The sequence below is a fragment of the Notamacropus eugenii genome, chromosome 2 (assembly GCF_028372415.1).
Source record: "Notamacropus eugenii isolate mMacEug1 chromosome 2, mMacEug1.pri_v2, whole genome shotgun sequence".
Taxonomy (NCBI): Eukaryota; Metazoa; Chordata; class Mammalia; order Diprotodontia; family Macropodidae; genus Notamacropus; species Notamacropus eugenii.
In genome coordinates this window covers 377,328,634-377,340,132 of record NC_092873.1, presented here as the reverse complement: position 1 = coordinate 377,340,132, position 11,499 = coordinate 377,328,634, and the positions used below count along the sequence as shown (strand labels likewise).

The 11,499-nt window shown below is 41.4% G+C and overlaps 1 protein-coding gene across 1 annotated transcript; it reads right to left on the bottom strand.

Moving 5' to 3' along the window:
- Positions 1 to 8,277: 8,277 nt before the first annotated feature.
- LOC140528818 (protein S100-A9-like) lies at positions 8,278 to 11,184 on the bottom strand. Its single transcript, XM_072646994.1, has 3 exons — positions 10,975 to 11,184; positions 10,338 to 10,508; positions 8,278 to 8,676 (listed from the first exon to the last, which is right to left on the bottom strand). Exons 1-3 carry the CDS (start codon positions 11,158 to 11,160, stop codon positions 8,467 to 8,469), a joined length of 567 nt encoding a protein of 188 aa, XP_072503095.1. The 5' UTR covers positions 11,161 to 11,184; the 3' UTR covers positions 8,278 to 8,466.
- Positions 11,185 to 11,499: the final 315 nt, after the last annotated feature.

Genomic DNA, 11,499 nt, shown 5'->3' with positions numbered 1-11,499 from the left:
TTGGAGAATCTCTTTGAAGGGGGGACAACAATGGAATGAGTTGCCCCAGAAGGTTGTGAGTCCTCCATTATTGGAGGTCTGTGTCACTAGGCAGCTAGGTGGCTCAGTGAAGGGGTAGGCTGGACCCGAAGACAGGGAGACTCGAGCTCAGATCCCACCTCAGACACTTACAAGCTGTGTGATCTTGGGCAATGGGGATTATGAATAACATTTACTTCCCAGAGTTGTGGGGATTGAATAAGAGGATATTTGTAAAGCATTTTGCAGACCTTAAACTGCTATGAAAATGTTATTAAGTATAGCATTTATATATATAATATATTATTAAATATATAATAAATATAGAAGTTATTATATCAACACAAGCCAGACAGTCAATTAAAGGGAATGTTGTGGAAAGAATATGCTCAGATAGGATTGAACTAGATAACCCTAGATAGTTCTTCTGACTGAGATTGTGTGTGTGTAGCTCCCCAGGTTCCTGGAAAATGAAATATGGCAGATGGCCATTTACCAGGGCCACTGTGAAAATGCTTTTTTTAAAAAAATGTCTCATTTAAAAAAAATAAAACTGATTTAATCCTACTCATATCCCAGAACAGATTCTTCCTGTTGAGCTAATGGAGCTTTACATTCTAGTTAATTCCTGGATTGTTCACATGGTCAGTCTTCTGGCAGATGCCATCCTTGGGGCAAGGACTGTCAGTTGCTTCTGCAATGGAGTAGTTCCTTGGGGAAAAATGAGTTTCCCCCATTTCGGTGACTAATAGGGAGGTCTTATTGTTTAATATCTCTCTATTTCTTGGATGGGTGAAGCCTGAAAAACTACTTCAGAGGTCAATGGGGATTCATTCCTTGGGGAATTATAAGAAAACTTGGTCTGTCTTTTCCCCCAGGAAGAAGAAGAGGGAGAACTACAGGGGCCTGCTCCCCTATAGAGAGGTTCTGCAAACATAAAAATAAAAATGAAATGAAATAGTTAATAATCTATCGACTAGCCCCAATTTCTTTGTTACTTGTCCCTTACCCTGGTGTCTAGGTAGCAAATATACTTCTACTCACATTTGCTAGTCAGAGGTCTGATTCAGAACCCAGATGATTTGCTCAGGGTCCTAAGTGAGTTTGGGACTTAGATTTTGGAAAAAATGCCAATAATCTTAAACATTGGATTATTCAATTCAATTTTATTCGATTCAGTTCAAGTCAGTTGAATTCAGTTAAAGTGACCATAGCCACTTATTAAGCATTTGCTATCAACACAATTTGGTTCCTAGACTCCAAATGTGCTCTTTGAGATCTCTCCCTTGCCTTTAATAGCATAAATAATGTGATGGCCTGCCTAGTGGGAAGAGAAGGGAGTGGGGGAGGCAAGCAGATAGTGACTTCCAGCAGAGGTTGGATGGTCACTTACCAAGAATATTACAGAGGGGAGTCACACTTTGAGTAGGGGGTTGGACTAGGTGACTTCTGAGTTCTTTTCCAAACCCAGAAGTCTATGAAATAACGATAGTTTCCTAAGACCTTACCAGGAAGCAATGGTCCTGGCTTTCAACAGCTTCTGGTGGAGCAATGTTACACAAGAGTATCACAAGCCCTGTTTTGAAGTAAACTCTAAAATACAATCCTACCCAGACCCCTTAGGATTGCTAAATTTTTTTGTGAAAGAAAAAAAAAGTCTCTCATCTTGAATTTTGACATTCTAGTTACTGAAGTGAAAAATAGGTTTGACAAAGCCATGAGTTTCTCAAGTGGAACCTTCTCAACTCTTACACTATCATTACTGCCCTATGTTTCCCTTTAGGTCTTACCTATTTAGTTTTGAGAAATTCCATGGCTACTGTGCCAGGTAGGATCTCAGAAGGTATCAATGGGAATGGACCAAGCTCTTTTGGTCTTTGAATACCCCCATGCTGAAGATCATTGCCTTGTGGCTTAAAACTCATCCAAAAGAAGTCTGCACATTTTGGTTTTCTTTGCTTAATTGAAATTTCCTTTCCTCCCCCTTTGCAATCGCTTTCCCTTTTCTCCTTTCTGTTGGTACAGATCACACCTATCCTTCAAGGCCTGGCTCATACAACCTCCTCCATAAAGTCCCTTCTTACCTGTCCACCTCAAAGCACCTTTCCCTTCTCAATTTCCACAGAATTTATTGCCTAGTACTACTCATGGGACATTTATCATGCCCTTGTGTGATGAGCTGTCTTTTTATGCATTAGTCTTTTATCACTAACTAGTTTGTCAGCTTCACCAAGATATCTCACATTTACCTCTACATTTCTTTCAGTGTTTAGAATGGTGCTCAACAATTTTGGGTCAAATGAATCAACTTTAAAAAATAGCAGCTCACATTTGCATAGACAATGCTTCAAGGTTTGCAAAGTGCTTTACAAATACTATCTTATTTGATCCTCTCTATAAAACTATGTAGTTAATCTTAAGAGGTAAGTGCTATTGCTAGTCCCATTTTACAGATAAAGAAACTGAGGCAAATAAGAATAAGTGACTTGCTAATAAGTGTCTAAAGTTGGATTTGAACTGAGAGCTTCCTGATTCTAGGTCTGGCACTCTTTCTGCTGTACCACCTGGCAGGTGCCATCTCTTGCTTACCTTGTAAGCACTCTCAAATCTCTTTGGTTCTAGTTTTTACTCATCCCCTGTGGCATCTCTCCATGCTCCCCTCCCTCAACTTCCCCTCTCTCTCTCCCCACTCCCACCTCTGTCAACTTAATCTAACAGACCAGATCATAGAGCATATAGGAAAATATTGGGCGGGGGACAGTGAGGAAGGAGAAACAGCTAAATTGCAAAGTTAAAAATCCCCTGAGAAAAACAGTTTTGGTCATTTTGATTCCATAGAAGTCTAGAGGAGAAGACTTTAGGGGTCTTTTAGGCCTAGAGGAAGTTAGGGACTGGCTTAAAGCTACAATTGTAGGTGGCAAGACTGGCATCAGAATCTAGGTTTCTTAATTTACATATCTTTTTATAAAAATATTTTTTATTAGTAACAGTCATCACACCTAGTTCAATTGTGCAAAGAACTAAAAGGAGGATTTTATATTTTATAACATTTATAGGATGTTATATACTATGTTTGTTTTTTTAAAAAAATAGTAATGAAATTGCCCTCTTTCCCCCTGTTCTTCACATAATGCCATGCTAACTCCAGAAGGAAAAGTAAAAGTCATGGTTCTACCTAAAGTAGGAGAGAAGAAATAAACTAGCCAGATGGACTGTGAATCCAGTGGGTCATATCTATAAATGAAAGGGGACAGAGGAAAGGGAGGATTGGAGGAGGCTATTTAGAGGTGTGAACCTGTCCTAGTGCCTCCTGGGACAGTGATGCTTTAAACTGGATCCTGAACAGGAGGAAACTGTCTGCATGTTCATTGTGTTCCATAGACTGCACGAAGAGGATGGGGCAAAAGGGCAACACTAGAGAAAAATGAGAAAGGAGAGGAAGATTGGGGATCAGGGGCCCAGTCTTTGATGGGAGAAATCTTCCCTAATTTTGTTTTTGGGTAGAGGGAATTAACAAGAATCCAGTCAGAGGAAGACAGTGGGAAAATGCTTCCTTTCTGTAGCTTGCAATTATGTAAGAATTGAATAAGGAGGGTGGAGAAAAAGAAGGACTAGAAATGGGAATGGGAAGGGAACTCATGAAATTCTTGCTGGATTAGGTGCTGCCTGACTGCTGAGTTCCAGTCCAGAGTTCAGATCTCTTTCTGGGTTTGGTGTTATAGAATCTGAGAGCAGGAAGGAATCTCAAGAGGCATTTATTACAGGAATTCCCTCCATAAACATCTTCAACAAGTGGCCATTCTGCCTTCTCCTGAATGTCTCTGGTCCTTTTTACTCTTGGATAGCTCTACTTGTCGAGAAGCCTTTCCCTATCTCTAGCTTCAGTTTACTTTTCTGGATCTCCCATCCATTGCTTCCAGTTCCACCCTGTGATACTAAGCAGAGTAAGTCATGTGAGATGCTTTTCATTACTCTCACCATTCCGCTCATTTTCCTTTGGATTCCATCCAGAGAGGCAATATCCTTTCAAAAATAAGGCACCCAGAACTAAATGGAAATATTCCACATGTAGTCTGCTTAGGGCAGAGTATAGGACCGAAAAAGATCTCAACAAGTTAGAATGTTAGGCCAAATCTAATTAGTTAGAATTTAATAAGAGTACAAAAAAAAAATCAGCTTTACAAGTACAAGATGGGGAGGCATGGCTAGATAGCAGTTTATCTGAAAAAAAAAACCCGAGTCTTTTGTAAATTATAAGCTCAATATCGGTAAAAAAATGCTGTATAGAAGCAAAAAGCTAATGCAAAATGAATTAAGAGAAGTAGAGTGCCCTGGAGAAGGCAACTGATAATCTTGATATATTCTTTTTTGGTCAGAATACATTTGGGATGTGATCTTTGGTCTAGGTACTACATTTTAGGAAAAACAGTGAAAAGCTGGAGAGGGTCCAGAGGGAGACAATCAAGAGAACAAAGGCTCTCAAGATCATACCGGATGTATGTGTTCGTCCTTCGTTGCCAAAGAAGACCATGCCATCAGAGATATGATGACATGACTTGCACTTGACTTGGTTTTGAGTGAGGGAGAGCTGTGCAAGTCACCAGCCTCACTTCTCGTCCAGAGCCATCTGAATCCAGTGACCGGATATTCATCAGGATGACTGGAGATGACCCAGGATGAGGCAATTGGGGTTAAGTGACTTGCCCAAGGTCACACAGCTAGTGAGTGTCAAGTGTCTGAGGTGAGATTTGCACTCAGGTCCTCCTGACTCCTGCACTGGTGCTCTATCCACTGCACCACCTAGATCATACCAGATAAGGGCAAGTTGAAAGAACTGGGAATGTTTATCTTCAGAGTGAGGACTTAGGGAAGACATGAAATTTATCTTCAAGTCTATCTATTACACGGTAGAAGAGGAACTGGATTTCTTCTACTTGGTCCCAGAGGGCAAACAAAAGTATAACAGACAGAGACAGATTAGGTTTAATGCTGGGGAAAAAATACAAAAAATACCAAACAATTAAAGCTATTGAAAGGCTAAAAGGACTGCTTTGGAAAGTAAATGGACTTCTTTTCTTTTTTTTTCCTTTTCTTTTTTTCCCTTCTGTTTCATTTTTTTTATTAGTTAATTTGTTTTCAGTTATCTATAATTGCTTCCATATATCTACGATTTTCCCCCTCCCTCTCCCTGTTTCCCCTTTCTCTCCTCCTCTCCTTTCCCAGACAGTGTGCAATCTTATATAGGCTTTACACATACATTCTTATTAAATACATTTTCACTTTAGTTATGTTGCATAGAAGAATTAAAATGAATGGGAGAAACCATGAAAACAAAACAAAACATAACACAAGAGAAAATGTTTTACTTCATTCTGTGATTCAGTTCCATAGTTCTTTCTCTGGATGTGGAAGACATTTTGTCTCGAGTCCATTGGGAATTTTTTAGGTCCCTGCCTTGCTGGGAAGGGCTAAGTTTACCAGAAAAATTCCTTGCACACTGTGGTTGTTGCTGTGTACAAAGTTTTCCTGGTTCTGTTCCTTTCACTCAGCATCAGTTCAAATAAGTCCTTCCAGGCCTCTCTGAAGTCTTCCTGTTCATCGTTTCTCATAGCATAACAGTATTCCATTACATTCATATACCACAATTTGTTCAATCATTCTCCAATTGATAGGCATCACCTTGATTTCCAGTTCCTAGTCACCACAAGGAGAGCTGCTATAAATATTTCTGTACATGTGGGATCCTTTCCCATTTTTATTATCTCTTTGGGATATAGTCCTGGAAGCAATATTACTGGGTCAAAGTGTGTGCACATTTTTGTAGCCCTTTGGGCATAGTTCCAAATTGTTCTCCAGAATGGTTGGATCAGCTCACAGCTCTACCAACAATAAATTAGTGTTCCAATTCTCCCACATCTTCTCCAACATTTATCATCTTCCTGTTTTGTGGACTTCTTTTCACTAGAGGCTTTCGAACAAAAACTGGATGACCACTTGTCAGGTATGTTACAGAGGGCTTCCTTGTTCAGGTCTAGGTTAGACTAGATGATCCCTGAGATTCCTTCTAACTCTGAGATTCTATGCTTCTGTGTGGACATGATGCTTCTCTAAATGCAGTTCTCTCCCCCAACTCTGGTTTCATCCATTTTTTTGCCACCCCCAATAAAACAATAAAAACAAGACTTTGGTTTGTCTTCTGATGAATCCATCAACTAACCCATCTTTCCACCTTGAGCCTGCCCTTATAATGCCCCTGTTTTGGCTCTCTACCAGTTGATTGCCTTTCTCATTTAGTACTTCTGGGGAAGCCCATAGTCTTGGGTCATTGTTGTCCTTGTGTTCACCCTTCTCCCTTCTTGTTCCCTTTACTTCTTCCATCTCCTTCGGACTGGGATCTCTGTGTCCTCCATGGGGACAAGCAACCAACCTGATTCATTTAAGAGATGAACTGTGATTTGGTGAAGAATACAGGATTAGAATTCAGAAGACCTACCCTCTAGTAGCTTATTAACTATGGTGTTGGGAAAAGAAATTGTCATTTCTTTTTCAGGTCTCAGTTTCCTCACCTGTAAAGTGAAGGTAATGGGCTAGATGATCTCTAAGGATCTTCCTCCACTTCCTTCTCCACATTAGAAGTGAGGGCAGCTATCTGTCCTCACAGGCAATAGACTTTTTAATTATGTCCTTCTGGACAGTTCCTTCTGGAGATCTTGTCCCTTCTCTGTTCTAACACATAGACTTATGGATACACACACACACACACACACACACACACACACACACACACACACACACACATGCATATGGAAGGGATTTTAGAGGTCTTCAAATTCAACCCTCTCATTTTACAGAGAAGGAAACTGAGGTTCAGGGAAATTGAATGACTTGCCCAAGGTTATACAGGAAGGAAGTTTGGGAAGTAAGATTTGAACTTGGATTCTCTGAGCCTGGAATTAGTATTCTTTTCACTGTATCATGGTATCTCCTTACCTGTGAAGGAATGAATTTGTATATACTTCCTCATGGATGATTAGTGCTAGAAAAGACCTTGGAAATAAAATAGTCCAGACTCTCTCATTTTATAGGCATGGAAACCTATGCCTTGAGGATCAGTGATTTTCCCTAGGTCACATGGCAAGATAATGGTAGAATAAGAACTAGAACCCATTCCCCTGAGTCCTAGCTCAGTGCTTATGCCTTGAAACCACACAGTCTCAGCCAATCAACTTCTAGGAATGACTTTGGTGGTGGTGGTGGGAGGATAGTGCCTGATGGCCCAAGAGAAAGATCAGTTCTGGCAGTTCTCAGTCCTATTTCTATAGGCAAGAATAGCCCATATTGGTGGTTTAAGGGCAGAAATGTGAGGGAATGGGTTCCTTTAGTTCTTCCTGCAAATGTAGTTTTTTAGGGGGTGCCCAATTTTGCCCCGGTGGAATGAGTTCTGGACTCTGGGTCAAGGGAGCTGGGTTTAAATTACTGATTCTGCAATTTGCTATCTGAGTAATCTTTGGAAAATAGCTTTGCTTTTCTGAGCTTCAGTGTCCTCATGTGTAAAACGAACAAGCTGGACTAGATAACTAGAACTTTCAGCTCTAAATACACGATTTGTGATTCTACGACCTGTCTACCACCTACCTTTCTAGTTATTATCTCCCTCTACTTTCCAAAGGAAAACTCTGCTCCAACCACATGAATTTCTAAATATTCTATTTTTGCTATTCTACATTTGCTAAGTATTCTTTGGAATTTCCCCAATCTGTACCTTCTTATATTATTTACTCCCAACAATGTAGAATACCCTCTCCCTACTATCCTACTATCAGAATCTTGCCCATCCTTTAAAGCTCAGCTTATGGGCCATCTCCTCTGTCTGGCAAGGGACCCCGTCCATGTCAGTCTCCCCAATCCATGATGGTTTTCCCCTCCCCAGAACTTCCATAACTCTTATAGTTTGTATATATTTTGGCTTTCTTCCTTATAATGTTAAGGTATACTAACCTTGTTTCCCTACCTAGATTGTAAAACTCCTGGGGGCAGATACTAATTCTGATACATTTTTCTATCTTTGTCTTCCCAAAAGTACCTAGCAGTCGGTAAGGGTTCAATAAATGAATTAGCTGATGGATAGATTTAGAGGGCAGGTCACTGTTTTAGGGGGACAGTGAGGCATAAGTAGTGTCAGGTTTGCCTAATGGACAGAACCTTGGGGATGTTTGTCTGGGGGAAGAGGAAAGATGAAGAACTGGAAGAAGCAATGGCTCAGAGAAAAACTTTATTGTTCCCAATCATATTGCTAAGGACATCAGGACACCAACACCCCATTTCCTATTATTTTTTGCCCTCCCTCTTTTGGCTCTGTGGAGTCGACACACTTCCTTGTTGGATATGGGCAGGGGAAGGAAAGGTGAATGGGAAGAGGAGGGAGATTTCGCTTCTCTCCCAACAGCATTATTGCCCACTGCCACATTCCCCCTTTGATTCAAGGCCAGGCCCATGGTGGTGACCTTTTATTAAAGGATTACATTCATGCATCTTTTCATGGGTTTCCATGACCACACGTGCGATCATCACAGCGAACTCCTTGAAATCAATAAGTTGATCTACATTTGTGTCCAGCTCCACCATGAGATTTGGGAAATCCCGCAGTTCTTTGGAGTTCTGGAACAGAGGGAAGAAAGAGATGGTGTTGGTTACTAGATTCAGCACCTGGGACTCCTGGCAGTGATTCTGACTTTCTTGGAGGCCAGTGGGAAAACCCCTTACTGATTGCGGATGCTAGTGAGGAGGTACCCTTTTAGAATCCAGGGCTATGACATTATATCATTAGTGAGCAGTAAAGATGTGCTCCCCCTCCCCTTCTTCTGTAAATAATAGTAACAGTAATGATAACACCAGCACTGGAGAAAGGGTTTATGACAAAATAAGGACCTTAAAATTGTACAGCAACTTCAACCAACATAGAGGGGCTTCCCAGCTAGTGATACAGTGGATTTGAGGTCTACATTTGGAAGCATGGTAATACTAAATAATGATAGCTACCATTTACATAGCACTGTAAGCACTTTACATGTGTTATCTCATCTGAGTCTCACAACAGTCCTGTGAGGTAAGTGCTATTACTAGCTCCATTTTATAGAAGAGGAAACCGAGACTAAGAAAGTTTAAGTAACTTGCCTAGATTAAGGAGTAGTAGCTGAGGCCGGATTTGAACTCAGATCCTTCCCAGTACCATATCTGGCATTCTATCTGCTACATTCGTGGTGTTACACTTAACATAGAAGTGGATTTCTGATGTATTAACTTAGAAAACCACAAATTAACATTATCTATACTATATTCTATTTTCACTTTTTTTGTTAAAGTTTTCTCAATTGCATTTTAATCTGGTTTCAGGTACTCCATACAGCAAGCAGCCCACTCCTGAGTTGTCAGTCTGGGTTCAAATCTTGCCTCAGACTCATGCTAACTATAGAACCATGGGCAAGTCTTCTAATCTCTTAAGGCCTTGGTTTCCTCATTTGTAAAATGCGGATAATAATAGCAACAGTACTAACCTCACAGGGTAGTTGTGAGATTCAGATGAGATAATGAATGTAAAGCACATTCCACACTTTAAAATGCTGTATGATATTACTGCTGTTACTGCCTGGTGAAAAAAATGAAACAAAGAGCCTTACCCAAACTGTGGGCCACAGTTTCATCTCTCCAAATTAGGACCAATTCACTTTGCCCTGACACAACATCCAGTCTTTCTGAACACTTCTCCACACCCTGCCTGTAATCTCACAATTTCTGTCCTTATCCTAGCTCTGGAGTGAAACAGGAACAGGGTTCTCCCTGGTATAGGGGAATAGAAGCAAGGTCTGGAAAATAGTGATGTAAAGTGGCAGCCATGGGTAGTCAAAAAACCCCTGGTTTGGCTTTGCATCTAAGCTCTGTTACTGGAGGACTGTGAAACCTTCAGGAAGTAACTTTTATTCTTTGACCTCAGTTGCCTCATTTATAAAGTGGGGGTGTGAGGTATGATAGGTTAGGCTAGATTAATTCTAAGGTTTCTTCTAGTTCTCAATCTATGATCCTAGGAGTCTTAGGACAATAAAAAAAATCCAGATCCATCCCTGGATTATCCCATCATGGACTCAAAAAAACGATAGCCTTATAGAGTCATAATGACCCTCAGGAGGTAATCAATCCTTTAGGAACTCAGGCCCCTCTTGCTGTCCCAGCCCAAACCAAGGTCTCCCCGGAAGCCTGGGAGGTTCCTGCATTTTCCTTATTCTACTTCTGCCCACCTCAGCATCTTTGCCCCCAGACCTCACCTTAATGAAATGTGCCATCTCCTTTGTCAATAGTTGTTTCATTTCCTTTCTTTCCAGGGCATCTGGGTGTCCAGATTTTTGAGAATACTGGTGGAAGGTATCAACGAAGGTTTTCAGGGCATTTTTCAATGTACACTTTTCCATTGTGTTAGTTGACCTTGGTCTCTCAATCTGCATGGAGAAAGAGCAGAGTGTGTTGGGGTGCTGGAATCTGTTTCCTTCTACACTGATCAAGAAGGGTTAAGGGGGGTGGGAGGTTAAGGGAGGCCCAGGAAACTCTGCCCTTGGGAAACTTGAGGAGAGATGGGATGGGATGGATTAAGGAGAGACACATATATAGGACTTCAATCTAAGGTCACAATGGATAACAAGGGATTCAGAGGAATACTGTCTACATTAAATAAGAAGGGATGGAATGAGAGTGAATCAGGGAGGGATCCCTGAAAGAGATGCCTTTTAAGAAGAGTTTGGAGGAGGCTGAGGGGATGCCAAATAGCAAAGGAAAGAGGGGGAAGTACCCCTGGGCCTGGGGGGGAGATGGGAAATAGCCTATGCACAAGCTAAGGGGCTGTGAGGTGGTGGTAGTGGAAGCCCTAGCTTCACTGACCCAGGAAAATCAATGAGCTCCCTGACTTACCACAGAGCAGGCTGGAGGAGAGCTGGCTGCTTCCCAGAGAGGAATGGAGCGAGTGGGGCAGGCCTGACATTTATAGGAGTGCCCTGCTTGAGCTCCAGGTTGGTTGCCAGTGGCAGATGATTCGTTCTTTTCCTCAGTGATTGCTTCACAGGTGTGTAGTTTGGTAATTTTGAACAGGGTTGTCATGGTCCGGAAGGGTGTGGGGGGCTGGGCAGAGGCTGGAGGAAGAGGAAGGGGAACTGTTTACATTTCTCCTTTTATTTTTTTGTGAAATTCCCAGTTCTCCCTCACCCCCACTCTTCTGTCCTCTCCCCCTCCAAGCTGGTTTGGGAGGAAATAAATCAGCCTCTCCCTTCTCAGTGGCAGGGACTTACAGGCTTTCACCACCACAACTGGCCTCAAAGGGCATTTATCTTGCAATTAAGCATATCAGAGTTATCTGTATGTTTCTTATTCCTTTAGGGACTAAGCTCCATAAGAATAGAGATCATATCTTTCTTAAACTTCATGTTTTCTCTAATTTCT